Here is a 26,679-nt window from a genome sequence, read left to right as displayed (position 1 = left end):
TGGTGAAACCTCAGACCCTTTATATCCTTAATACTTCTGAGTAATGGTTTGTTAAGTGGAATGTATTTGGAAAAATTTATTGAAACATATACTTTGTACAGTTTTTAAGAAGTTCATTTAGGGTATTATTTCTCCTTATTTGATGTAGGCTTTGTTTATAATGTCAGCCCATATATGGAGTATCATCCTGGCGGAGAAGATGAACTTATGAGAGCAGCAGGATCAGATGGTACTGACCTTTTTGATCAGGTAAGGTGCTGAAAGTGACCATTGTATCCTAGTGGGCCCACACTCTTAGGTTCAGTAGTGTGGCAGTGGTAGAGAGAAAGAAAACAGTGGCATAAATTTCAGATGTGTTGGCTTGAAGTGTGGGAAGATGCTCATAAATAGCAACCGCTCATTTAATTTGCCTTTGAATTATTTTACTCACACTTTAGAGTTGCTCTCAAATCTGTACCTGAGAGTCTATGCGTAAGTGTTTGCTGCCTTCTCTGCTGGCAGCTGTCCACTCAGTTTTTATCAGTTTCGGTCATGGTGATGATTGACTAATGGGGGCAGTGACTGTTGGAGAAAAGAAGTCAATTAGCTTCTTGGCTCTTAGTCTTTTCTTGTTTGGTGATTGTTACATAATCAGCCTATTTTGCTATATTCAATCTGTATGTTATGTAGAAAGATCATTAATGAATAGGGAACATTTTTCCTAGAGTGATAGCAGAGATTCTGTATATATCAAAAGATATTTAAATGAGTCACTTTTCCCCCTTATATTTATTTGAGTGATTATTTCTTATACTATTTAAAAATTAGGTAGTATGTGATAACTACTATCAATTGACTGAATTGTTATTTTTAAACATCTTGATAGGAATAGAAATTTGCCTTCCTCTGACAAATGCTTTATTTTGTGTTTTAATGATGATTAATAACCATGTTGTAGTACTGGACTTTACCAGTTGAGATACCTGAACCAGTTATTTTTAGAGTTGCCTTCTGAACAAATGAAATTTAATTTCTGTTCCTCTTATCTTCTCATCCATTTGGATATTTATTTTTTTACCAGGCTACCAGAAATGCAATTTGTTTTGTATTTTAATGTACTTACACACACCTTCTTAAATAGCCAAATATCATTTGCTATTAATGTTTTTACCGGTTTGGAGAAAAGTGATTTTTGCTTATCGGTGATATTAGGATTCTCCTTGGGAGGCTCTTATTGCTAATTTAAGGTAAATTCCCATTGTAATTTTGTGTTGGTTATCTGCTAGCAATGCAAGTGAAATAGAAAAGTTTGGGAACATTTGCCAGGAAAATTTATCTACCAGATTTTCATCTCTCCTGTGTGTCAACTGAAAAAAAAAAACGATGTGAGAATTGTGATTAAGTTTTATTGGTGGCAAAATGAGAACTGTAGTCTGGGAGACAGCATTTCAGAGAGCTCTGAGAAACTGCTGCTATGGGGTTACGGGAGAGGTCATATGTTTTTGAAGTGGGGTACAGGTAGTCAAGCTCATATTTTGGCAGAGGCTTGCTGTTAATCACAAAGAGCAGATGTCACTCTTAGTGATTTCAGTGCTTTTCTAAGTGTGAGAAGATGTAAGAATTTAGGCTCATAAAATCTTCTCTTGAAAATGTCGAACTCTTTGAAGGCCTTTTTTGCCAGTTTTTACCGGAACACAGAGTGTCTCATTCTTGATCTGTGCCCTGAATTCCTTTCAGGGTATGTTGAAGGTCAGTGGCTGCAGTGGCTAGTGACTTCATCTTTGTAGAGGCAGATGGCAAGAGACAATTTTTAGTTGTCTCCTGTAACTTCTTGATGCTGAATGTACTCTTCCATAGATGAATTTCCAGTAACATCTAGTCCTGTTTATATTTCTTAGTGTCATGTGATTGTAAGGACCTTATTTAAGCTTGTTTGGGGGGCAGTCATAAGAACTGCTATATTGTTAAGTTCTTTAGCAATTTCTACAATCCTTTTGTTGACCAAAAAATAAAAAACAATGCACTCGGGGCATTACTGAGAATTAGAGTCCAGAAGCAGCCTGTCAGATAGCTTTAAGAAGCTGTTCTCAAAGAGGTAAGGGATAAACCAGGATTTATAGGAATTTTTGCTGAAAAAAAAACATCAATTGATTATCAAAAGATTATTCAGTTCAGTTCAGTTCAGTCGCTCAGTCGTGTCCGACTCTCCGCGACCCCATGAATCACAGCATGCCAGGCCTCCCTGTCCATCACCAAAACCCAGAGTTCACTCAAACTCATGTCCACAGAGTCAGTGATGCCATCCAGCCATCTCATTCTCCGTCGTCCCCTTCTCCTCCCGCCCCCAACCTTTCCCAGCATCAGAGTCTTTTACAGTGAGTCAACTCGTCGCATGAGGTGGCCAAAGTACTGCAGTTTCAGCTTTAGCATCAGTCCTTCCAATGAACACCCAGGATTGATCTCCTTTAGAATGGACTAGTTGGATCTCCTTGCAGTCCAAGGGACTCTCAAGAGTCTTCTCCAACACCACAGTTCAAAAGCATCAATTCTTCGGCGATCAGCTTTCTTCACAGTCCAACTCTCACATCCATACATGACCACAGGAAAAACCATAGCCTTGACTAGACTGACCTTGTTGGCAAAGTAATGTCTCTGCTTTTTAATATGCTATCTAGGTTGGTCATAACTTTCCTTCCAAGGAGTAAGCGTCTTTTAATTTCATGGCTGCAATCAGCATCTGCAGTGATTTTGGAGCCCAAAAAAATTAAGTCTGACACTGTTTCCACTGTTTTTCCATCTATTTCCCATGAAGTGATGGAACCAGATGCCATGATCTTTGTTTTCTGAATGTTGAGCTTCAAGCCAACCTTTTCACTCTCCTCTTTCACTTTCATCAAGAGGCTTTTGAGTTCCTCTTCACTTTCTGCCGTAAGAGTAGTGTCATCTGCGTATCTGAGGTTATTGATATTTCTCCCAGCAATCTTGATTCCAGCCTGTGCTTCTTCCAGCCCAGGGTTCCTCATGATGTACTCTGCATATAAGTTAAATAAGCAAGGTGACAATATACAGCCTTGACGTACTCCTTTTCCTAAGAAAACCTCTCAAGTTAATGATTTTAGTGTTTTTCTATGTATAGGAAGATCAATTACTCCTTTGATGTCACCTTAACTCTCTAGAGCCAGTATCCTCTTTTTCTCCATCTTGAATTCCCCTTGGTGGGTGGTGATGGTTTAGTCACTAAGTTATGTCCAACTCTCTTGCTACTCTTATGGACTGTAGCCCACCAGGCTCCTCTGTCCATGGCATTCCCCAGGCAATGCTGGACTGGGCTGCCATCTCCTTCTCCAGGGGATCTTCCCAACCCAAGTCTCCTGTATTTCACATGGATTCTTTACCAACCGAGCCACCAGAGGAGCCTGAATTCCCCTTAGAGCACCCCGTAGTGGGCAGCTGTCATGGTTGATCGCTTTATGGCTACAAGATCCTTGTTTATTAAAATGGCAGGCTGCATTCTTTGTCCACACTAGTTATCAGATTGCTACATTCCCCTTGGCTTTAATAAGACCGTTGATGTTTGTTTATGACTTTTCCTCACTACAGAAGGAAACTTTATATTCTAGAAACAATAGTGAAACTTCTTGTATCTTTGATATCTAGTATTTGAGTACAAAGAATGTTAAGTAATCTCTTTACTGTCAGACTTCTGTCTAGTTTTTTTTTTCTCACTCCTGATTACTTGTTTAGTATCTTCAGTTCTTGGATGGACAGTGTGATAACTTGTTGATACTTGAGCTTAGTGCACCCTCAGATAACATCAACTCATATTCTTCTTCCCTTTTTTCCTTCCTGTTTCCTGTTTCTGGAAATGAGAAGTTGAAACCACTTGAGTAATCTTTGCCTTCTCTCAGTGTGTTACCGAATCAGTTGCCTGGACTTGTACCCAAGTCTTATCGTAGGCCGAGACCCCTTGTCTCAACTGGGAGGTTCTTGTTTTGCTCAGATTCGTATAGCCAATGAGAAAACCAGTGATGAGACTGCAACAGCATAAACTTTATTCAGTGATCAAAGGATGGAGAAGCAAGAACTAGTTTGCAGATCAATTTCTCAACCCTGCTCAGACTGAGACACCATATATATAGAAGGTTGAGGTAAAATGGAGGGAATTCGGTAAAGAGTGGGAGGAATATTAATGACTTTTCTGAAACAGGGGTGTGGTTTGGATCCAGAATTGAGGCAACACTCCTTTTCGGTCCTTTTTTGGGGTTCTTCTGGTTGTCGTCATGGCAGTTGTCAACTGTTGTAGCACTGGGGGATGTGTCCCTTAGCATGCTAATGTATTACAGTGAACATATAAAGAGGGCTCAGTCCAGTGGAGGTCAGCAGGTCTTCTGCCATTTGGGCCTAGTTGGTTCTAACCGATTCTTTAGAAAGTTCTTTAGGAGCAGCTTCTAATTGGCCAGAAACTCAGATAAGGGTAGTTAGTTTCCACATGAAGGAGGGGCAGGGTTATGATTCTGGGGCAACACTCCTGGTAACAAATGTGCCCCAATATCAAATTTCTGGTGAAATTCTGTGATTCTGTCTTTAAATATTGCACCTTTTCCTTTCCCCACTGCCTCTAGTCAGGTCACCATCACCCTCTCTCACCCTAGTATTTTAATACTGCCCTGATACCTTTACCTTCAGTACCGTTTAGATAACATGACAACTAAAGTAGTATTCTCAGAGACAGTTGTCTTAGAACCTTGCTGTACAGCTCTCAGAGGCTCACCATTGGCAGCTGTTGACTGAAAAATAGTCACAACCTGGAAACTGAGAGTTCTTAGGACTTCAATCCCAGAGGCAGCATCTCAGGTAGCTCTGAGAAATTGCTCCAAGGAGGCAGGGAAGGAGTCAGATTTTATAGAAGTGTGCAGCAAAGGGGGCAGAAAGTCTGAACATGAAAGATTATTGTTAATTAGGGAAAGCCTGATATCTCAAACTAAGAAATTTAGTGCTCTTCTATACATGGGACAGTGACAGACTTTATTTCCTTGGACTCCAAAATCACTGCAGATGGTGAATGCAGACACAAAATTAAAAGACACTTGTTCCTTGGAAGACAAGCTATGACCAACCTAGACAGTATATTAAAAAGCAGAGACATTACTTTGCCGACAAAGGTCCGTGTAGTCAAAGCTATGGTTTTTCCAGTAGTCATGTATGGATGTGAGAGTTGGACCATAAAGAAGGCTGAGCGCCAAAGAATTAATGCTTTTGAACTGTGGTGTTGGAGAAGACTCTTGAGAGTCCCTTGGACTGCAAGGAGATCAAACCAATCAACCCTGAATATTCATTGGAAGGACTGATGCTGAGACTGAAGCTCCAATACTTTGGCCACCTGATGCAAAGAACTGACTCATTGGAAAAGACCCTGATGATGGGAAAGATTGAAGGAGGGAGGAGAAGGGGACGACAGAGAATGAGATGGTTGGATGGCATCACCGACTCAATGGACATGAGTTTGAGCAAACTCCGATAAGTAGTGAAGAACAGGGAGTCCTGGCGTGCTGCAGTCCATGGGGTCACAAAGAGCTGGACATGACTGAGCAACATGGAAGATACTAGCTTCAGGGCTTTCTGAAATCATTTCTTTCATGTGTTTCTTAGCTGTCTAGGGCCAGCATCCTGCACCCATCTGTTTTTACACCCCCAATTCCTCATCTGTAGAGAGTGGCTGTAGACTGATAGCAAGTATTCTCCTTTTTGAATTCCCTTAGGGCTCACTGGCTTCCATGGGAGGGAGGTAATGGCTGATGACTGTGACAGTCTTAAGTTCCTCAGCTAACAGCTGCTTCATAGCAGGCATTGTTCTCCCTTCTGGGGGCCCTCCAGGCTCAGAAATTCACTTTTGGAGGCCTGAAATCTCTGATGGCTATTTCATCCTTGTTTATTGATGTGGCAGGAAATATTCCATTTCACACAGTATAATACATTTAAGGTCATTAGTCTGGCTTTTGAGGGCCTAAAAATAATATATCAAGGTATATTCTCAACATGCAGCTTGCTTTGAGCAAACTGAAGTGCTTTGAGCAAATCGCTAGTTTTGATAAACCCTGTACCTTTGCCTCTTTGAATGTCTTTCTCCTTCATTTCTCTGTTAAAATTCTATATAGCCCTAGAGATGGTACTTTACACATAACTGGATACTCCATAAATATTTGGTAAATAATATTTCAATTTATATTAGTGACTGCCCGTTTATAATTGCATATATATTTTTTACATAGTTTCTATTTTAGTGTAAATTTATATATTCAGGAAATGTACATAAAGATTCTGGTGACAGTATTATTTTACCTGATTATTTTAATTATTATATAGCATTTATTGAATAATATATTATGATTTTTCTGTTATGATCTTTTACAATTGAATTGGTCTTTTAGGTTGTTCCTAATATTTTGCTAATATAAATAGTGCTATGATGAGTATCCTGGTGCCCGGATCTTTATTTTCCCAAGTAAATTCCTGAATTACTAAATAGAAGAGTTGCATATTTTAAGATTTTTAGTGTATATTGAAAAGGTGTCCTCCAGAAAGGTTGTTTAAATTTAATTCCCATTTTTAAGTCTGGCAACAAATACTGTTAGTTGTTTTCCTTGAGGTGACAATCTCACTTTGTTCGTTTTTAAGAAAATGTCTATCAGATACCCAAGTCCGAGTAACTAGTTTATAGGTCATTCATTTTCTTTTACTTATAAACAGCCTTTCAAGAAAAAATACAGTTTGATATGCAAATCAAACAGTTGCCTAAATGTTTTTCCTCAGGGAAACCGTCTTACTTAGCAGCGTAAGTGTTTTTGAGAACTTCCCATTTGTCACACAGCATATAAAAAAAGTCCTGAAACCAAGGGTTCAGGTTTAAGAAAGTTGTTTTTTCTACTTCAGGAGGGATATTCTCAAATGAAACCAGTTCCTTCCATCCCCATGAGTCTGTGGTGGTGAAGAATATCATGATTGAGACCGCTGCCTTGCTAAGACCACTAACTGTGCTAAGATGCAGTTTTACCCACATTGCTTTTTCAAAAACCATTGCAAATGTCAACACAGTGAAAAAGGTAAATAACATCTTAGTGTTACTGAATTGGCCAAAAAGTTCATTCAGGTTTTCCCATAAGACATTATGGAAAAACCTGAATGAACATTTTAACCAACCCAGTATTGACACTAGTCAAGACCTCGTGGGTATCTGGGCATCGGGATTCTCCAGAGGTCTGTAGACAACACTTGGAAAACATTTTTCTAAACCATCCCTGCATATGCTCTCATTCTGTCCCTCCCTTGTTGGCTGATTGAATCTGCTTTTTAGTTTTTCAGAGCAGTGTAAGAATGTCTAGTTTTGATCAGAAAAAAATGGTAGCATCTCATGGAGTTAGAGTCATGTTGCTTTTATGTTACTTTTCTCCCATGCCAGGTTCATCGTTGGGTCAACTATGAATCCATGCTGAAAGAATGCCTGGTGGGCAGGATGGCCATGAAACCTGCTCTTCCTAAAGGTACGTGGATCCAGGGCTAAACTGGCATTGGTGTTTGACACAGGTGGATTATTTTTTTGAGGGATTTCAGCAAATAGATTTAAATAAATCACTAAATTGTTCTCATTTCACTGGCCTTCTAGTCCAGCTACTATAAAGGTTTTTCTTTAGTTCTTTAGAATGAAACAGTGACTTTACCTGAAAAATTTGACTATTTTGAGAGAACTTTCGTAGTGTGGGGAATAAACATAATGGAAGTGAAAGGACTTTGTTTACTCGGTTTTTGTTAGTCTTTTGTTACAAGACTGTATGTAACCAGTCTCGTTACATACAGTAGTGGAACACTTGATTAGAGTTGACTTTTAGACTATTTTCATAGAGTGTAATTGTTTGAATATGTAATTGTATTCCCGTGACTCAAAAATCAGAAAATATAAAAAGTTATACAGTGAAATTTTCTTTCCCATATTTATCTCCCATTCCTTGACTATTTATCATAGACAACCCGTATTCTGATTTTTAAAGTACTTTTTTAAAGAACCCATTTCTTGCCCTTACCTTGACAGCTGCCACTCTGCAATCAGCACAGTGTCAGAGAGCATCTCTTTATTCCTAGGCTTCTTTTGGAATAGTGCCTTTTGCAAAGTTTCAACATGCAGTAAGAGTGGCAGAAGCACTTTGCATAAGTCCTTTACTGTGGATAGAATGGAGTCATTTCTTTTGAACAACTCTTGATTTTGACATCCAAAGTAGGAGTAAATTGGCTTGTTTGACCTGACTGTGCTACTGTTTATGTAGTTAAGTGAGTTTTGTATTTCCAGGCTTTATTGATGGAGGCCTCCATTGGCTGTGTAAAAATAGTATCAACTTACCTAGATTTGAATCCTTGTTCCATGGCCTGTTGATGGTGCCGTAAAGATGGCTCTTTGTATCACCGAGCCTCAAGTTTTTTTTTAATCTATGCAAAGATTGATAGGGCTAATAATTCATATGAGTAAATTAGCATGATAGCAGTGTAGCAGATACCCAAAAAGACTTTTTTCTTTCTACTAATACTACTGTAAGACAAATAAGCATTACACGTGTATAGGCAGACTTCAGAAGTATTGCAAGTTCAGTTTCAGACCTCCACAATAAAGCGATGCCACAGTAAAGGCAGTGATGTGAGTTTTTTGGTTTCCCAGTGCTTATAAAAGTTATATCTACCCTCTTCTATAGTCTATTAAGTGTGCAATAGCAGCATGTCTGCAAGAACAATGGACGTTCCTTAATTGAAAAGCACTTCTGTATTGCTCATCCTGTTCGTGATGCCAGTTGTCTTGCTGTTCATACTGTTTGCACTGTTTGCTGAACCCAGGGTAGGCAAGGCAAAAGCTCCGAGGCTGGAAGGAGATTCAAGGAGCTATAAGAAGTTCAGACACGTTTATTCTCTCCTGGCTGGAACAGCAGCATAACATCCTCTCTTCTGGCTGATTCAGCAGCCATAGCAACAGCCACAACATAACCGTAATGTAGCCATAACAGAACCATAACATAACCTCGTATAACATAATCATGGTGTCATTCCAGTGTAGCCTCAGTGCTGCATCAGCCAGGGCTTTCATGGTGAAACTCATACAGGCTACCACACAGGGTAGCCCGTCACCAAGGGAGCACCTCGTGACACTCATGTGTGGTGCTAAAAGTGATCTCAGCTTTACAAAACGTAGGGCAAGAGTGCGGAGAAGGCAATGGCAACCCACTCCAGTACTCTTGCTTAGAAAATCCCATGGACGGAGGAGCCTGGTGGGCTGCAGTCCATGCGGTCATGAAGAGTCGGACACAACTGAGAGACTTCACCTTCACTTTTCACTCTCATGCATTGGAGAAGGAAATGGCAACCCACTCCAGTGTTCTTTCTTGCCTGGAGAATCCCAGGGACAACGGAGCCTGGTGGGCTGCTGTCTATGGGGTCGCACAGAGTCTTGACACGACTGAAGCGACTTAGCAGCAGCAGCAGCAGCAGCAGCAGGGCAAGAGTGAGAGGCTGTGGGGCAAGAGAGCCTGACCATGCCATCTTGGCTAATTTGCTCTTTCCCTACAACTTTATTACTGAAAAAAAAAGCTAACCATCATCTGAACCTTCAGCAAGTTGTAATCTTTTTGCTGGTGAAGTGTCTTGCCTTGATGTTGATGACTGCTGACTTATCAGGGTGGTGGTTGGTTCCTAGAGTTGGGGGCAGCTGTGGAGTTTCTTAAGATAAGACCACAATGGAATTTGCCACATTGATTGATTCTTCCTTTCATGAATGCTTTTTTGTATTATATAGACCTATTTGATAGCATTTTACCCACAGTAGAACTTCTTTCAAAATCAGTCAGTCCTCTTAAGTACTGCTGCTGCTACTTTATCAGCTGAGTTTATGTAATATTCTAAATCCTTTGTTGTCATTTCAACAACCTTCGGAACATCTACACTGGGAGTAGGTTCCTGCTCATCCTTAAGAATCAACTCCTCATCTATCAAGTTTCATGATGAAATTATAGCAACTCAGTCACATTTTCAGGCTTCACTTCTAATTCTAGTTCTCCTGTTATGTCCACCACATCTACAGTTACTTACTCCACCATAGTCTTGAACCCCTCAGAGTTATCTGTGAGGGTTAGAATCAACTCCTTCCAAACTCTTCTTAAAGTTTATATTTTGACCTCTTCCCATGAGTCATGAATGTTCTTGGTGGCATCTGGAATAGTTACTCCTTTCCAGAAGGTTTTCAGTTGACTTTGCCAAGATCCATCAGGAGACTCACTATCTATGGTAGCTATATAGTCTTATAAAATATATTTCTTAAATAAGAAGACTTAAAAGTCAAAATAACTCTTTGATCCACAGGCCACAGAATGGATGTTGTGTTGTTGTTGTTTAGTCACTCACTCGTCTCTTGACTCTTTTGTGACCCCATGGACTGTAGCCCACCAGGCTCCTCTGCCCATGGAATTCTCCAGGCAAGAATACTGGAGGGGGTTGCCATTTCTTTCTCGGGGGATCTTCCTGTCCCAGGGATCAAACCTGCGTCTTTTGCTTGGCAGGCACTTTCTTTACCACTGAGCCACGAGAGAAGCCTAGATGTTGTGTTAGCAGGCATGAAAACAGCATGAATCTTGTATATCTCCATACTGTTTGACATAGAAAACAGCTTTCAGCCTGTCTTGTCTTTCAGCATGCCTTCCTCACTAAGCCTAATCATTTCTAGCTTCTGATTTAAAGTGAGAGTCGTGGAACTCATCCTTTCACTTGAACATTTCAAGGCCATTATAGGGTTATGTTCATGGGCCTAATATCAAATTGTTGTGTCTCAGGGAATAGAGACGCCCAAGGAGAGGAAGAGAGAGGGAAATAGCCAGTCCATGGAACAGTCAAATCATACACATTTATAGATTAAATTTGCAGTCTTACGTGGGTATGCAGTTCATGGTGCCCCCAAATAATTACAGTGGTAACATCAGATCACTGATCACAGATCACCATAACAAATAAAATAATGATGAAAAAAATTTTGAAATATTGCCAGAATTACCAAAATGTGACCCAGAAACCTGAAGTGAGCAAATATTGTTGGAAAAATGACCCCAGTAGACCTGCTCTATGCAGGGTTGCCACAAGCCTTCAATTTTTTAGGAACGCTGTATCTGCAAAGTGGATAAAGCAATGCACAATAAACGAGGTCTGCTGATACACCAAAAGCAAATTAGTTTGAACTTTAGTGTCTGACAGTTCTTCCAAACCAGCTTACTTTTTTTTTAATTTATTTATTTTAATTGGAGGCTAATTACTTTACATAACTGTATTGGTTTTGCCATTACTTTTGTAAACAAATCCCTTTCTTTTCTTAATTGCTCCAGAGCTCACCAGATCACTGCCGGCAGGGAACACGTTCTTAACTAAAATTTCTAAGTGACTAACTTTACTTCACCCTAAATATTACATGTCTTGTTTAGACAATCTGGTACTAAAGGTCACATGCTTCTCTATAATACCATTCAGGGTGGTCAGAAAGTGTCCCAGCTCCTTAGGCTTCTGTGTGTCATAAGCATGAAACAAATGAAAGGACTCTCAGGATTTCCTTCCTGCCTGCCTGGAAATGAAAGACAGAGAACCTTTAAAATGTTTCACCAAATACACCAGATGCTGTTTATTTTTTTTTTTAATTTTTATTTTTATTGGAGGCTAATTATTTTACAGTATTATATTGGTTGGTTTTGCCATATATTGACATGAATCCGCCCCGGGTGTACATGATTTCCCCCTCCCGAACCCCTCTCCCACCTCCCTCCTCCCCTTATCCTCCCTCTGGGTCATCCCCGCATACCAGCCCCGAGCATCCTGTAACGTGCATTGACCCTGAACTGGCGATTCGTTTCACATAATATACATGTTTCAGTGCCATTCTCCCAAACCATCCCACCCTCACCCTCTCCCACAGAGTCCCGAAGACTGTTCTATACATCTGTGTCTCTTTTGCTGTCTCATATAAAGGGTTATCATTTGCATCTTTCTAAATTCCATATATATGCGTTAGTATATTGTATTGGTGTTTTTCTTTCTGGCTTACTTCACTCTGTATAATAGGCTCTAGTTTCATCCACCTCATTAGAACTGGTTCAAATACATTCTTTTTAATGGCTGAGTGATACTCCATTGTGTATATGTATCAAAGCTTTCTTATCCATTCATCTGCAGATGGACATCTAGGTTGCTTCCGTGTCCTCGCTATTATAAACAGTGCTGCAATGAACATTGGAGTACATGTGTCTCTTTCAATTCTGGTTTCCTCGGTGTGTATGCCCAGGAGTGTGATTGCTGGATCATATGGCAGTTCTATTTCCAGTTTTTTGAGGAATCTCCACACTGTTCTCCATAGTGGCTGTACTAGTTTGCATTCCCACCAACAGTGTAAGAGGGTTCCCTTTTCTCCACATCCTCTCCAGCATTTATTGCATGTAGACTTTTGGATAGCAGCCATTCTGACTGGTGTGAAATGGTATCTCATTGTGGTTTTGATTTGCATCTCTCTGATTATGAGGGATGTTGAGCATTTTTTCATGTGTTTGTTAGCCATCTTTATGTTTTCTTTGGAGAAATGTCTGTTTAGTTCTTTGGCCCATTTTTTGATTGGGTCATTTATTTTTCTGGAATTGAGCTGCAGGAGCTGCTTGTATATTTTGGAGATTAATCCTTTATCAGTTGCTTCATTTGCTATTATTTTCTCCCATTCTGAAGGCTGTCTTTTCACCTTGCTTATAGTTTCCTTTGCTGTGCAGAAGCTTTTGATTTTAATTAGGTCCCATTTATTTATTTTTGCTTTTATTTCCAATATTCTGGGAGGTGGGTCTTGGAGGATCCTGCTGTGATTTATGTCGGAGAGTGTTTTGCCTACGTTCTCCTCTAGGAGTTTTATAGTTTCTGGTCATACATTTAGCTCTCTAATCCATTTTGAGTTTATTTTGGTGTATGGTGTTAGGAAGTGTTCTAGTTTCATTCTTTTACAAGTGGCTGACGAGTTTTCCCAGCACCACTTGTTAAAGAGACTGTCTTTTCTCCATTTTATATTTTTGCCTCCTTTGTCAAAGATAAGCTGTCCATAGGTGCGTGGATTTATCTCTGGGCTTTCTGTTTTGTTCCATTGATCTATATTTCTGTCTTTATGCCAGTACCATACTGTCTTGATGACTGTGGCTTTGTAGTGGAGCCTGAAGTCCGGCAGCAGATGCTGTTTAAAATGAGCAGATTCCACAGGGAAGTTGCCAGGTTAAGGGGAAAAAAGTAGTTAGAAGGAGCAATGCAAAGTGATAAGCTAGTTCTCACACCTTCACTTTCAGAAAACACTTATCAGATACTTGGAACTTAGAGCTACACAGGAATTATAATGGTCACATAGGAAAAGAAAGATCAGATCTTGGGTCGGTAAAGGGAAGGAATTAGAACTGAAATCCCTGCCTGTGGCTTTGCTCCTGAAGTCTGTATGATCAGTGAAATGAAAAGGCTTAACGGAAAAATCTGTCCAGCAACAAAGGGAGATGTAGGATAGTCTGCCTTGACCTTTTTTATGAGGTGCCGGGTGAGAGGAAAGAGAATTTTCCTTTGAGAATTTGTAGCCACAGTCTTACCCATATATGAGTTGGGAATTCAAATATATACCACCTATGTAGTCTTAGAAACCTCAAACCAGGAAGTAAAATGGTCTCCCATTACTGGTTTCTCAGGCTGCTTGGCAGATTTATAGATACCTTTTTTTTTTAGTGGTGGGAAAACTTTCAATCTAAAACCCTCAAAATTCCCACAGGTAAAGTGGCAGTTATTAGTGTACAGTGAAAAACAACACTTGAGGAAACAAGTCAGCAGAAATAAAGGCAGAATTTCACCCCTTGGACTTTATTATTTGTACACAGAATAAATAATTTTGTTTGATGTGATTAGGAAAGTAAGAATAAATTAATAACGTAGTAAAGAAGGAGACTTGTAATTGTGTAGAATTGAAAAAAATAGAACCTCTGGAAATGAAAAATAGAGCTGGTGAAATGAAAAAGTGCATAACATGAACAGTGAGAGATTAGACATACAACAGTCCAGTGAACTATAAGATTGAGCAGCAGAAATTGGACAGGATGTGGTACAGAGAAACGAAAGGATAGAAAAGCATTCAAGAGCCACAGGGAATATAGTAATAAGATCTAACACTTACAATCAGATTTCCAGAAGGAAGTAGTAGTGAGAATGAGGAAGAGGCATCTGAATGGCTGAGAACTTTCCAGAATTGATAAATCACAAATCTCAGAGATAGCAAATTCACCAAACCCTGATCAAGATAAATAAAAAGAAATCTACACGTAGTCTCTCTGTCGTCAAATTAAAGAACACCAAGACAATGAGAGGATATGAAAAACATCCAGAGAGAGACAGAGTCACTGAGAAACAAGTAAATTGACAGCTAATTTACTCATGTAATTTACAAGCGGACTGATGCTAAAGCTGAAACTGCAATACTTTGGCCACCTCATGCGACGAGTTGACTCACTGGAAAAGAGTCTGATGCTGGGAAAGGTTGGGGGCGGGAGGAGAAGGGGACGACGGAGAATGAGATAGCTGGATGGCATCACCGACTCTGTGGACATGAGTTTGAGTGTACTCCGGGAGTTGGTGATGGACAGGGAGGCCTGGCGTGCTGTGATTCATGGGGTCGCGGAGAGTCGGACACGACTGAGCGACTGAACTGAACTGAACAGCTAATTTTTTGGAACATCAGTAGAACACAGAAGCCAATAGAACATTACCTTGGAAGTTCTGAGAGAAAATATGACAACCTAAATTTATTTAGTAACAAGGTTGAAATAAAATTAGTTGGATGGCGGGTTCAAGATGGGGAACACATGGACACCCATGCTGATTCATGTCAATGTATGGCAAAAACCACTACCATATTGTAAAATAATTAGCCTCCAATTAAAATAAATTAGTTAATTTTTTTAAAAAAGACTAACGAAAGCAAATTTATGAAACTAAAATCAGCAGGGTTGAGGAAAATGAGGATTTGACTGAATCTTAATGGTGAAGAACTAAACCATCATGAGTATTCCTTCTCCTTCTCACCATCTGGTTCAGCAAACTTATTTATTACCCAGAATAAAACATGGACTCTGAAATACTGTGCATTCATAAATTAAAAGTTCCCTTTTTCAAACTGTCTGTAGCCCTGAGTTTGATTCCTCAGGCTGCATGATCTGTAGAAAGAGCACAGATTTCATACAGACAGACACGGCTTCACTCTCATCTCTGCCTCAGATTACACTCATATGCTTTTGTGATCTAAAGCATCAGTTAACAGACCTGAGTTTTGTTTTGTTTTTTCTTCAGCAGTATAATGGGGTTTAAGAATGAAACATCCCAGAGTCATTGTGAAGATTAATGTTTGCTAACCACTCGATGCATTAGAATCAACAGTAGGGACAGTGGAAGTGGGTGCTGCTATTAGCGGCTGCCTTTGCCCCTCTTTTCCTGTGATGCTAAGGCTGCTTATGTTTTCTGTTCCCTTTTTGTATCCTTGTAATTATTATGACCAACCTTGATAGTATATTAAAAAGCAGAGACATTACTTTGCCAACCAAGGTCCGTCTAGTCAAGGCAATGGTTTTTCCCATGGTCATGTATGGATGTGAGAGTTGGACTGTGAAGAAAGCTGATCGCCGAAGAATCGATGCTTTTGAACTGTGGTGTTGGAGAAGACTCTTGAGAGTCCCTTATACTGCAAGGAGATCCAACCAGTCCATTCTAAAGGAGATCAATCCTGGTTGTTCATTGGAGGGACTGATGCTAAAGCTAAAACTGCAATACTTTGGCCACCTCATGCGACGAGTTGACTCACTGGAAAAGACTCTGATGCTGGGAAAGGTTGGGGGCGGGAGGAGAAGGGGACGACGGAGAATGAGATGGCTGGATGGCATCACCGACTCTGTGGACATGAGTTTGAGTGTACTCCGGGAGTTGGTGATGGACAGGGAGGCCTGGCGTGCTGTGGTTCATGGGGTCGCGGAGAGTCGGACACGACTGAGTGACTGAACTGAACTGAACTGAACTGAATTATCAGCATGTACTGATGTGTCTTACCATGGCTCTGTTTCTGGGAGAAATCAAGTATTATCATCGTTATTGACAGGGCATGTGAGAGCGTGGTTGTGAATCTGTTTCACTATAAAGCCTTTGGGGATTATAACTGTTTTGCTGGAGTGTGACCGGTAACAGGTAGTAATATAAGGCAACTTGCAAGGTATTAGGGAGCAAAGACAAGAATTCTGCAGGAACGTGTTGATTGCAAGTAAATGGATCAGGTTTTTTTTTTTTTTTTTTTAAACAGTAGAGATGTTAAGAGCTAACAAGTAACAGTTTGAATTACAGGTTAGCAAGAGGAGTCGATCATGTAAAAGGGACAGAGTAACTGAAGAGAAGGGTTTAATATGTCAGAAATAAACAATATTCTTTATTTTAAAGAATTATTTATTAATTAAAGTGAAATATTTTTTAAGAGTATTTCATATGCCTTTTATCTATAGGCAGGGTTGATCATTGCAGTCTGCTGGCCTGAGACTTAAGGATAGAACTATTAGATGGGGTAGCAGTCTCATTGTCCAAACTGGGATGGATTTGAGAAAGAATGGGGCTTCTATTAGTAGTTACACTAGTACAAGAGAGGGCAGGCAGTAAATGGTGACTCTCTGTGGCAAACTCAAGCATGTATTCACATGCTCTAATCTACAATTAGAACTTCTAGATGAAATGGAAACAGAGATGAAATGGGAACAGAGGCAGTAGGCAGTAGATGGAGACATGCTAATATGAGGATTTACAAGGGGTTGGGAGGGACGATGGATATACTGAAGAGAAATTTTGTACATGGACTTCTTCCCATATGAGATCCCTGACACCATGTTTTAGGTGGGGTGACTGCGAGACCCCAGTGCAGGGATGATCCAGAAGTAGCATTTCATAGGCATCCCAACAGCTGAGCAGATTTGAGAGGACAGTTTTCCATTTATCACCTGGCTTCTAATGGGGGAGTGATGTCTGAAAAGAACATGAAGAGCTAACTGTCAGAATATAAAACAGGTAATACTAGTGAGCCCTTATCAAGCCAAAAATCAGTGTGCTTTTTATAATCCTTTGTTTAAAAAGGATTGTAGTTTGTTTCATGCTTTAGAAAGATAATGAATAAAAGGAGAAACTTTGCCTGAAAAGGTGAGCTTCAGTCACTGCTGATTTATTTATGTGGAACACTTCATTCTCTGACAAAGATGAGAAGTGTTCTTGCTTTTTGTCCTTTTTTCTAATCCTTTGTTATCTCTATTATAGCCACTGGCCACATGTGGCTGGCTAGTGAGCATGGGAATTCTCTCCATATTGAAATGTGCCGGAAGTGTTAAGTGCTACATTTTAAGAATTAGGATGAAAAATTATAAAATATCTCATAACTTTACATTGATTACCTTGTCATATGGAAATGATGATATTCTGAATATGTTGTATTAAGTAAAAATATATTATTAAAGTTGATTTGACCTGTTCTTTTTGTACTTTTATTAATGTGGTTATGTGGTATGGATGTGAGAGTTGGACTATAAAGAAAGCTGATTGCCGAAGAATTGATGCTTTTGAACTGTGGTGTTGGAAAAGACTCTTGAGAGTCCCTTGGACTGCAAGGAGATCCAGCCAGTCCATCCTAAAGGAGATCAGTCCTGGGTGTTCATTGGACGGACTGATGTTCAAGCTGAAGCTCCAGTACTTTGGCCACCTGATGGGAAGAACTGACTCATTGGAAAAGACCCTGATGCTGGGAAAGATTGAAGGTGGGAGGAGAAGGGGATGACAGTGGATGAGATGGTTGGATGGCATCACTGACTCAATGGACATTAGTTTGAGTAAACTCCGGGAGTTGGTGATGGACAGGGAGGCCTGGAGTGCTGCAGTTTATGGGGTTGCAAAGAGTTAGACACGACTGAGCAACTGAACTGAACTGAATGTAGTTTTTAGAAAATTTTAAATTATACTTGTGACTCGTATTATATTTCTTCTGGACCGCACTGTTCCAGATCTAAATGTACTTTTAAAATTTTAATTTTGCGGGGGGGCGCCTGTGGCTCACTGTTTGGTTTATGGGAGTCTTACTTCCCAGACCAGGGATTGCACCAAGCCCAGATGGTGAAAGCACTGAGTCCTAACCACTGGACAACCAGGGAATTCCCTTTATTTCCTGATTTTCAATAATGATTTATTGAAAAAAAAATGACAAAACCCCAGCTGAAATCATTTTTTTAAATAGTCACATTTTTTATATATATGTATATATATGTAAATGTATATTCAGTTAAAGAATATGTATTCTTTAATTGCAATATAGTTGATTTACAGTGTGTTCATTTCTGCTGCACAGAAAAGTGAATCACTTATATATATAGCTATAGGTATATACACACACACACACACAATCTGTTTTTGAAATTCTTTTCTGTTATGGTTTTTCATAGGATATTGAATATGGTTCTCTGTGCCATACAGTAGGACCTTGTTGTTTATCCATCCTATATGTAATAGCTTATATCTGCTAACCTCAAACTTCCACTCCATCCCTTCCCTACTTCCCCTTCCTCTTGGCAAGCATAAGTCTGTTCTTTACCTCTGTGAGCCTGTTTCTGTTTTGTAGATAGGTTCATTTGTGTCAAATTTCAGACTCCACATATAAGTGATATCATGTAGTATTTGTCTTTCTCTTTCTGGCTTACTTCACTTAGTATAAGTGCATCCGTGTTGCTACAAGTGGCATTGTTTTGCTCTTTTTCCCGGCTGAATAGTGTTCCATTGTGTATATGTACCACATCTTTTTTGTCCATTCATCTGTTGATGAACATTTAGATTGTTTCTGTGTCTTGGCTAATGTGACTCTTGTTGCTAGGTGTGCCTGTATCTATTTTAATTAGTGTTTTGTCTGGATATACGCCCAGGAATGGGATTGCTGGTTACTGTTCATTCGCTCAGCCATGTCCCACTCTTTGCGACCCCAGCATGGACTGCAGCATGCTAGGCTTCCCTGTCCTTCACTCTCTCCTGGAGTTTGCTCAGGCTTCTGTCCATTGAGTCAATGATGCCATCTAACCATCTCATTCTGTGTCACCACCTTCTCCTCCTCCTTCAGTCTTTGCCACAGCATCAGGGTCTTTTTTAATGAGTCAGCTCTTCGCATCAGGTGGTCAAAGTTTTGGAGCTTCAGCTTCAGCATCAGTCCTTCCATTGAATATTCAGGGTTGATTTCCTTTAGATTGACTGGTTTGATCTCCTTGCTGTCCAAGGGACTCTCAAGAGTATTCTCCATCATATGGTACCATAGCACCATCATATGGTAATACTGTGTTTAGATTTTTGAGGACCCCCTGTACTGTTTTCCATACTAGTGACTGTACCAATTTATATTCCCACCAACAGTGTAGAAGGTTCCCTTTTCTCCACATCCTATCCAGCATTTATTTGTAATGACGGTCATTCTGTAAAATAGTCATATTTTCTAATGGCATAGCTCATGTCAGAAATGTGCATATGTGTGTGTGCATGCACACACTTGTGCTTGCTCAGTCCTGTTTGACTCTTTGTGACCCCATAAACTGTATCCTGCCAGGCTCCTCTGTCCTTGAAATTGTTCAAGCAAGAATACTGGAGTGGGTTGTCATTTCCTTCTCCAGGGAATCTTCCCAGCCTAGGGATCGAACCTAGATCTCTTGTATCTCCTGTATTGGCAGGCAGATTCTTAACCACTAGCACCACTTGGGTATTTCTTATTAATTTCTAATAGGTTTATCATGATTTCTAATATTAATGCTTTATGTTTTGAATTTTCATGCCTGTTTTCTCAAGCAGCAACTGACTATAAAGCACTTAGAGCCAAAGATCAGGAGAATATTTTTGAGGTGGGAGAGGGATTCTGTTCTAACAACCTCAGTTTAAAAGTTCAGATACTGAAGCTTGTAGGTATATATACCTTCCTTAACTAATAATAGTTATTTAATTGGAAAAGTTCACCCTTGAAAGAAATCCTGGGTACTTCTTTTTGTAAGGTAGAGATCACCTCATGAAAGTTATCCTCTTTTGAATAATTTATTTTCCTTTGTTATACACCAGTGGTTCTTGGATTGATTTTTCTCCCTGCCAGACATTTGGCACTGTCTACAGACACTTGGAAGGACTGATGCTAAAGCTGAAACTGCAATACTTTGGCCACCTTATGCGACGAGTTGACTCACTGGAAAAGACTCTGATGCTGGGAAAGGTTGGGGGCAGTAGGAGAAGGGGACGACAGAGAATGAGATGGCTGGATGGCATCACCAACTCTGTGGACATGAGTTTGAATGAACTCCGGGAGTTGGTGATGGACAGGGTGGCCTGGCGTACTGTGGTTCATGGGGTCGCGGAGAGTCGGACACGACTGAATGACTGAACTAAACTGAACAGATACTAGAGGCTTCCCAGGTGACTCAGTGGTAAAGAATCTGCCTGCCAATCCCAGAGCCGCAAGAGATGTCGGTTTGCTCTTTGGATTGGGAAGAGCCCCTGGAAGAGGAAATAGAAACCCACTCCAGTATTGTTGCCTGGAGAATTCCATGGTCAGAGGAGCCTGGCGGGCTACAGTCCATGGGTTCTCAAAGAGTTGGACGTGACTGAGTGACTTTCACTTTCCAGAAAGCAGAGGCTCTTATCAGAGTAATGCACTCTAACCAATGTTATAAGAAGATGCAAATTTTCTTGGCCATGGAGCCAACCAAATAGTAGAATTAGTTAACAAGACAGAATGTTAAGTTTTTTGTTAAAGAGGAAAGTATCTCGTGCCTAAAATGAATCAGATGTGAATATGCTTCATAGTAAAGAATAGTCTCTCTTGTTACTGTGACTCAGTTCTCCAAAAGAATTGCAAAGGTAAGACTTGCAGAGCTGTAAAGGTTTTTTAGATCATTTAAGTAGGTGTTCTCTTCTTGCTGGTACTTCTTATATTAAAGAAACAGAAGGTCATAAAAAAGCGGTTGATTTAGCACGATCTGACAGGTTCAAATCAATTCACATCAGATGGGAAATAATCATAGGAGATGATTTTTTTTCCCCCTAGAAATAAATTACTTGGAAGAAGTGTTTAAAATCTGTGAGCCTGTTAGTTTATCTAACAGCAAATTATTTTACATGATCAATGAGATTCATTGAACTGCCAGATATGTTGTGCACTGAAAATACTTAGTTTACTTTTGTTTTGGTGAGTTTGCTATTTGTTCTAAAATAAAACCAGTGATCACAGTACAGTAGCAAAGACAGGTGAAATTGGATGGAGGTCAGTTGCCAAGCCAGACCATCAGTGATCCCTTGCAAACTAATGACTAGATTTGTATCTAGAGGTTGAGAAACAAAACTTATTTTGAGACATAATTTAAATGGTCTTTAGGTCTTGTGTCTTTTGAGAAAGTATTAACTCCCTCAATGGCATATTAAGAAAAATGGTGTTCAGGGAATATAAAGTTTAACCTCAGCTTTACTGCTGAAGAGCCATGGGTTTCATTCAAGTCCTGACCTCTATTTTCAACCTTCAGTGAGGAGAATGGATGATAATTTGGTGTGTGTTGTTAAGATCCCTTTCAGCTCTGAACTTATTTCAGTAAAATGGGGAAAATAAAAGAATGGTTATCTGACCTCCTTAGTCATAGTTATTTTATGACATGAGTGACAAGTGGTAGTAATTTTATGAGATCTCTGGTTGATTGAAAATTAGAATATAAAAAATTTTGAAAGCTTTGATGTACATATTTTGGTTTATTTTTCTACAAAACAAGGTGATGTCGTGTTACCAAGTAGTGTCTATCAATTCTGTTTACTTCTTGAATATTTTGTGTTAGCTTGGCATTCTTTTTTTTTTTTTTTTAACAGAACTCTGGCAACTTGATGAGGGTTTTATTTTGACATATGGTTATAAAACTTGTGGTGGTCAAGGTATAATACAGATTTGTGAGCTGGTTGCCATCCTGAAAGAAAACATTCGTTAAACTTTTTCTGGCTTGTAACCCTAATGATTGATTGTACTGATATACAAGTGAAAATCTTAACATATTTCTGCACTTGGCCATTTAAATTTGAATAATCATTTTAAGTGCTCACCTAGTTAAGAGAGAAAGGTAGTAAGGTGTCTTTCTTTGGGTTAATATGTATGTTTCTGATATAAAGTGTAATCTAATAAATTTTGGATAGTTTTGACTAATTTAGATAATGACAACCTGGAGAAAACTCGGGTCTTTTTGAGCTTTCTAAAGAAATTCACCGATATATTAGGGGAAAAGAATCCAGAAAAGGAAGGGAATTCTGAGACAAACATCTGCAGAAATGACTTGGCAGTCTTCAGAGTTGAAATGACTTACTTAAAAGATAGGCAATCTGTTTATCAGCCTTATTTCTCTCCTCAGGGATTTTCTTGAAGAAAGCCCTTTTAGAAGAGGGCTATTATCCTTATGTCAATAGTATAAACTGATCTTCTCTGATGTTACACTTTTCTTACCTAACTTTTTTATTTTCCTAAACTGCTGTACAGACTATCATGAGGAAAAGAAAGTCTTAAATGGTAAGTCATATACATTTATAGTAAAAAACTGAATCATATTCATATGATTGTATACAAAATTGCCTTACAGAATTATTTGGGATATTTAGATATTTTTATGCAAAAGATGTGCTTACTTGCCTAAGCTTAGAGGATTTGACAGGACTCTGTAGATCCCTTATTGAAGCCATGACTCTTTCTGTAGCATCTCTGAACTTATGTTCATCTGTCCTCAGCTTGAATACAGTAAGTCCCTTATATACGAATGAGTTCTGTTCCAAGAGTGTCTTCATAAGTCCAACAAAGTTAGCCTAGATAGCCAACTAACACAATAGGCTATATAGTAGTGTACTATAACAAGTTTATAATACTTTTCACACAAATAATACATAAAAAAAACAAAAAATAACATTTTTAGTCTTATAGTACTTTGAAAAGTACAGCAATACCAGCTGCATCACTGCTGCTTTTGCACTTGCTTCCAAGTATCCTGGGCTTGAAATAAAGATACTGTCCTAGTGTACTCTGTACCCAGCTTCCCAGGTGGCACTAGTGGTAAAGAACCCAGCTGCCAATGCAGAAGGCATAAGAGATACAGGTTCAATCCCTTGGTGGGGAAGATCCCTTGGAGGAGGGCATGGCAACTCACTCCAGTATTCTTGCCTGGAGAATCTCATGGACAGAGGAGGCTGGAAAGCTATAGTCCATGGGGTCGCAGAGAGTCGGACACAACTGAAGCAACTTAGCACACATGCAGTCTATACAGAACTGTACAGTAAAGTACACGGAAGCAGAACCACTGTAGAGGATGCAGGCATGTGACACTGTACACTATACGCATGAACTGACTTACATGATTGGACACATGAATGCACATTTGCATCTTTGAAAGTTCAAGACTTGAAGGTTCTTCTGTAGGGGACTTAACTATACTTGCATTGACTCGTAGTTCCCCCCTCCGATGCCAGGCTGAGGGCACCTCTTCCACAGCACAGGGCTGTCCTCCAGTGTCTGTGCAGATACTGAGTACCCTATTAATCCCCTCTTGTCTGGGCTTGGCAGCTCTCCTCAGCCATTCACTATGATTTGGAATCATGACTGACACTACCCCTAACCTCCTCAAAAATTTTGGTGTGAGACTTTCAAAACTTCCTGGGGCTACTCTGACTGAACTGTAATACTAATATATGTTTTAAAATGCATTTTTTTCCTTCCTATTTTGGACAAGAAAGTTGTAGAAATTCAGCTAACAAGCTAGATTGCCAGATGAATTACTTCTTCTTTTTCAAGTAGAGGAAATAGTCTTCTTATAGACTAATGTATGCAGTTTGTGATGTGCCACCTGAAGTTGTTTGTCTGACAGGGTCACCTCATTAAAGGAATTACTGTTCTTGGGTTTCAGCTGATACTTTACTCTTCCATGATACTAGGCAAACCGCCTTTCCTTAAAGGCTAATTACTGATTGGGTATTTTCTTTCCCACCATATTGCTTTCCTTTGGATGCATGGCATTTAACATCTCAGTTAACAGAGGCCTTAAAAATATGATATTACATTGTCCAGTGGTCTGGCCAGCACAGTTACCTCTTTTATATGAATATGTATGCCTCAAATGTTTGGCTCATACAAGTGTATATGGTTAAGTCTGCATATTTACAGACATCATCTGCCTGCCTTCTGTGTCATCATTTAAACGTCATTTAAAACACTGAAGCCAGCATTCCTCTAGAGACCCAGTCTCTTAGAATTGACATAAGTCCATCAATTCGCTCGTGTTTTAACAGAAGATTCTCTGCTTAAGAAGAATCTTGAAACCCTCTAAACTACCGTGTCTCCTGGTGTCTCCTAACACTGACTTTATATAATTACCGTGACTTCTAATTGAGAATTCTAAGACTAGCCAAAGCCTAAATTTTTTTTTTTCCTGCACAAAGAGTACACTCCTATTGTAGAAGAAAAATAGTTAATGTTTACAGAATCTCTGAAGCTCTTCCCTGTTCTCAGAGTTTTCAAGAACAATTCAAAAACCAGAGCCTTGGTGGCCATTTAAAATGTGATGTTGAGACACACCCACAGGAAAGTCTAAAATGAAAAAGACAGAATACCACGTGTCAGCAAGGTAGTGGAGCAACCAGGCATCCATACCCTTATGGTAAAAATTGTAAGTTGGTATGACCTTTTTGGAAAACTGTTTAGCAGTATTTTCTAAAGCTAAACATACTCATGTCCTGTATACCTACCAGATATGTAGATGGATGTTCTTTAAGAATGAGTGTGTACATGTACCAAGAATATTCATAACAGCACTATACATAATAACCAAAAACTGCCCAAATATCCATCAACAGTAGAATGAATAGATTCTAGTATGTGGTATATTCAGAGAGTATAATAATACTCAGTAGTAAAACAGAACAAACTACTAATGCATTCAGCAGCATGGATAACATCTCAGAAAGCTCCAGACCTGACTCATTGCTTACTATTAATTGTGCTAATTTGACATTAACTGTAACATCTATGGAACTGTCCCAAAAACCCAGACCAAAAGAAAGCATGTTTTATGATTCTGCTTTTTCATGAAGGCCAAATGCAGGCAAGAACTAATCATGATGTTAAAAATCAGAATAGTCGTTATCTTGGGGGAGAGGTGGTGAATGGAAGGGCATAGGGAGGGTGATGGTTACAAGGGTATGTTTTACAGATGAAAATTCATTGAGTAGTATATTTATGACTTGTCTCCTTCTATAATATTTCAATAAGAAGTTTACTGGAGAGATGGGATTAAAAAAAGAAAAATGCTACATAGATGAACTATAGCTATTTTGTTTGTTTTTCTTTGTGAAGGCATGCTTCCTCAGAGCCAAGTGACAGATACACTTGCCAAAGAAGGTCCTAGTTCTCCAAGGTATGCTTTCTAATTTTACTTTCTTTAAAGCTTAATCAGTTCTATACCAAAATATGCACATTAAAAAGAAAATGACTCTAAGTTTGATTTATTGCTTATTATATTAATCATGCTTTTTTGACACAAGAACTACACTGCCTCATTTATCAGGCATTGAAAAATGAGCTGTTCCCTAAATATGAATATTTAGCATTAACCCATTTTAAACACCACAACTTAAAAAAAGAACTATTTAAAACTATTTTTTTCTGATTATCATGTATATATTCATGGTAGCAAACTTGAAAACCTGGGGAAATACAGAGGAAAGTGATAAAAGTCGGTCCCATCAACCCTAGATATATACTCTTAATATTTGGTTTATTCCATCCACTTTGATTCATGTAGTACCTATTTCCTTATTATTCTGACAGTATCAGTATTACAGTATATTCTGTGATCAATTTTGTATGTCATGAAATATTCTGCAAAGGCATTTTCTGGTCTGTATTCCATCATATGAGGGAAATTGATCAAGTATCCATAATTTATTCAACTATAATATGCTTCCCTAATGGTCAGTGGTCAAGAATCCTTCTGCTAATGCAGGAGATGCAGGTTAACCCCTATGTCGGGAAGATCCTCTCGAGAAGGAAATGGCAACTCACTCCAGTATTCTTGCATGGGAAATCCCATGGACAGAGGAGAAGCCTGGCAGGCTATAGTCCATGGGATTGCAAAAGAGTCAGACACAACTTAGCAACTAAACAGCAACAGCATTATTTTGTATGTCTAGTTTATCAGTTTTTTAATGAAAATTCTTGGAAATGTATTGCACTGTCTTAGTAAATTAAGCAATCCATGTATAATTTTGTTACTGATATTTCACATGCCGTAGGGTTATGTGTGCTATTTGTTGTTTTTCTCTTACCACCTTTCCCCACAAGGTGAGTCTGTAACAGTAGCATCCTGCTATACTTGTTATGTCTGTTAAGTTATTTCATATACAATTTTAAGTTAAGGGCCTCAGGGTATCTCTTGTAAGATTCACGCTGGGGGCCTGTATACAGGTAATAAGAACAAAAACTGAATCAATTTGATCAGAAGTTTTACAAAACAGATGATGTAGCTTTTCCTTAAATTTTTGCTATTG

At 39.2% G+C, this 26,679-nt stretch overlaps 1 protein-coding gene across 5 annotated transcripts in view; it reads left to right on the top strand.

The window, feature by feature from the left end:
- CYB5R4 (cytochrome b5 reductase 4) overlaps positions 1-26,679 on the top strand; it is a 111,180-nt gene that overhangs the window by 37,326 nt on the left and 47,175 nt on the right. For 2 of the 5 annotated variants that reach the window (XM_088840732.1, XM_055432957.2), the window contains exons 3-6: positions 149-249; positions 7,436-7,517; positions 22,631-22,660; positions 25,487-25,547. In XM_088840732.1, the coding sequence (XP_088696858.1) occupies positions 149-249; positions 7,436-7,517; positions 22,631-22,660; positions 25,487-25,547 (274 nt within the window). Of the gene's footprint in view, positions 1-148; positions 250-6,909; positions 7,080-7,435; positions 7,518-22,630; positions 22,661-25,486; positions 25,548-26,679 lie in introns of those variants that run through there. The other 3 variants (XM_055432959.2, XM_055432960.2, XM_055432958.2) reach the window with 3 other exon arrangements.

This window comes from Moschus berezovskii, chromosome 10 (assembly GCF_049115385.1).
Source record: "Moschus berezovskii isolate FMDL1 chromosome 10, NW_MosBer_1.0, whole genome shotgun sequence".
Lineage (NCBI taxonomy): Eukaryota > Metazoa > Chordata > Mammalia > Artiodactyla > Moschidae > Moschus > Moschus berezovskii.
Note: the sequence above shows the minus strand (reverse complement) of the source record. Positions and strands in the feature narration are given on the sequence as shown.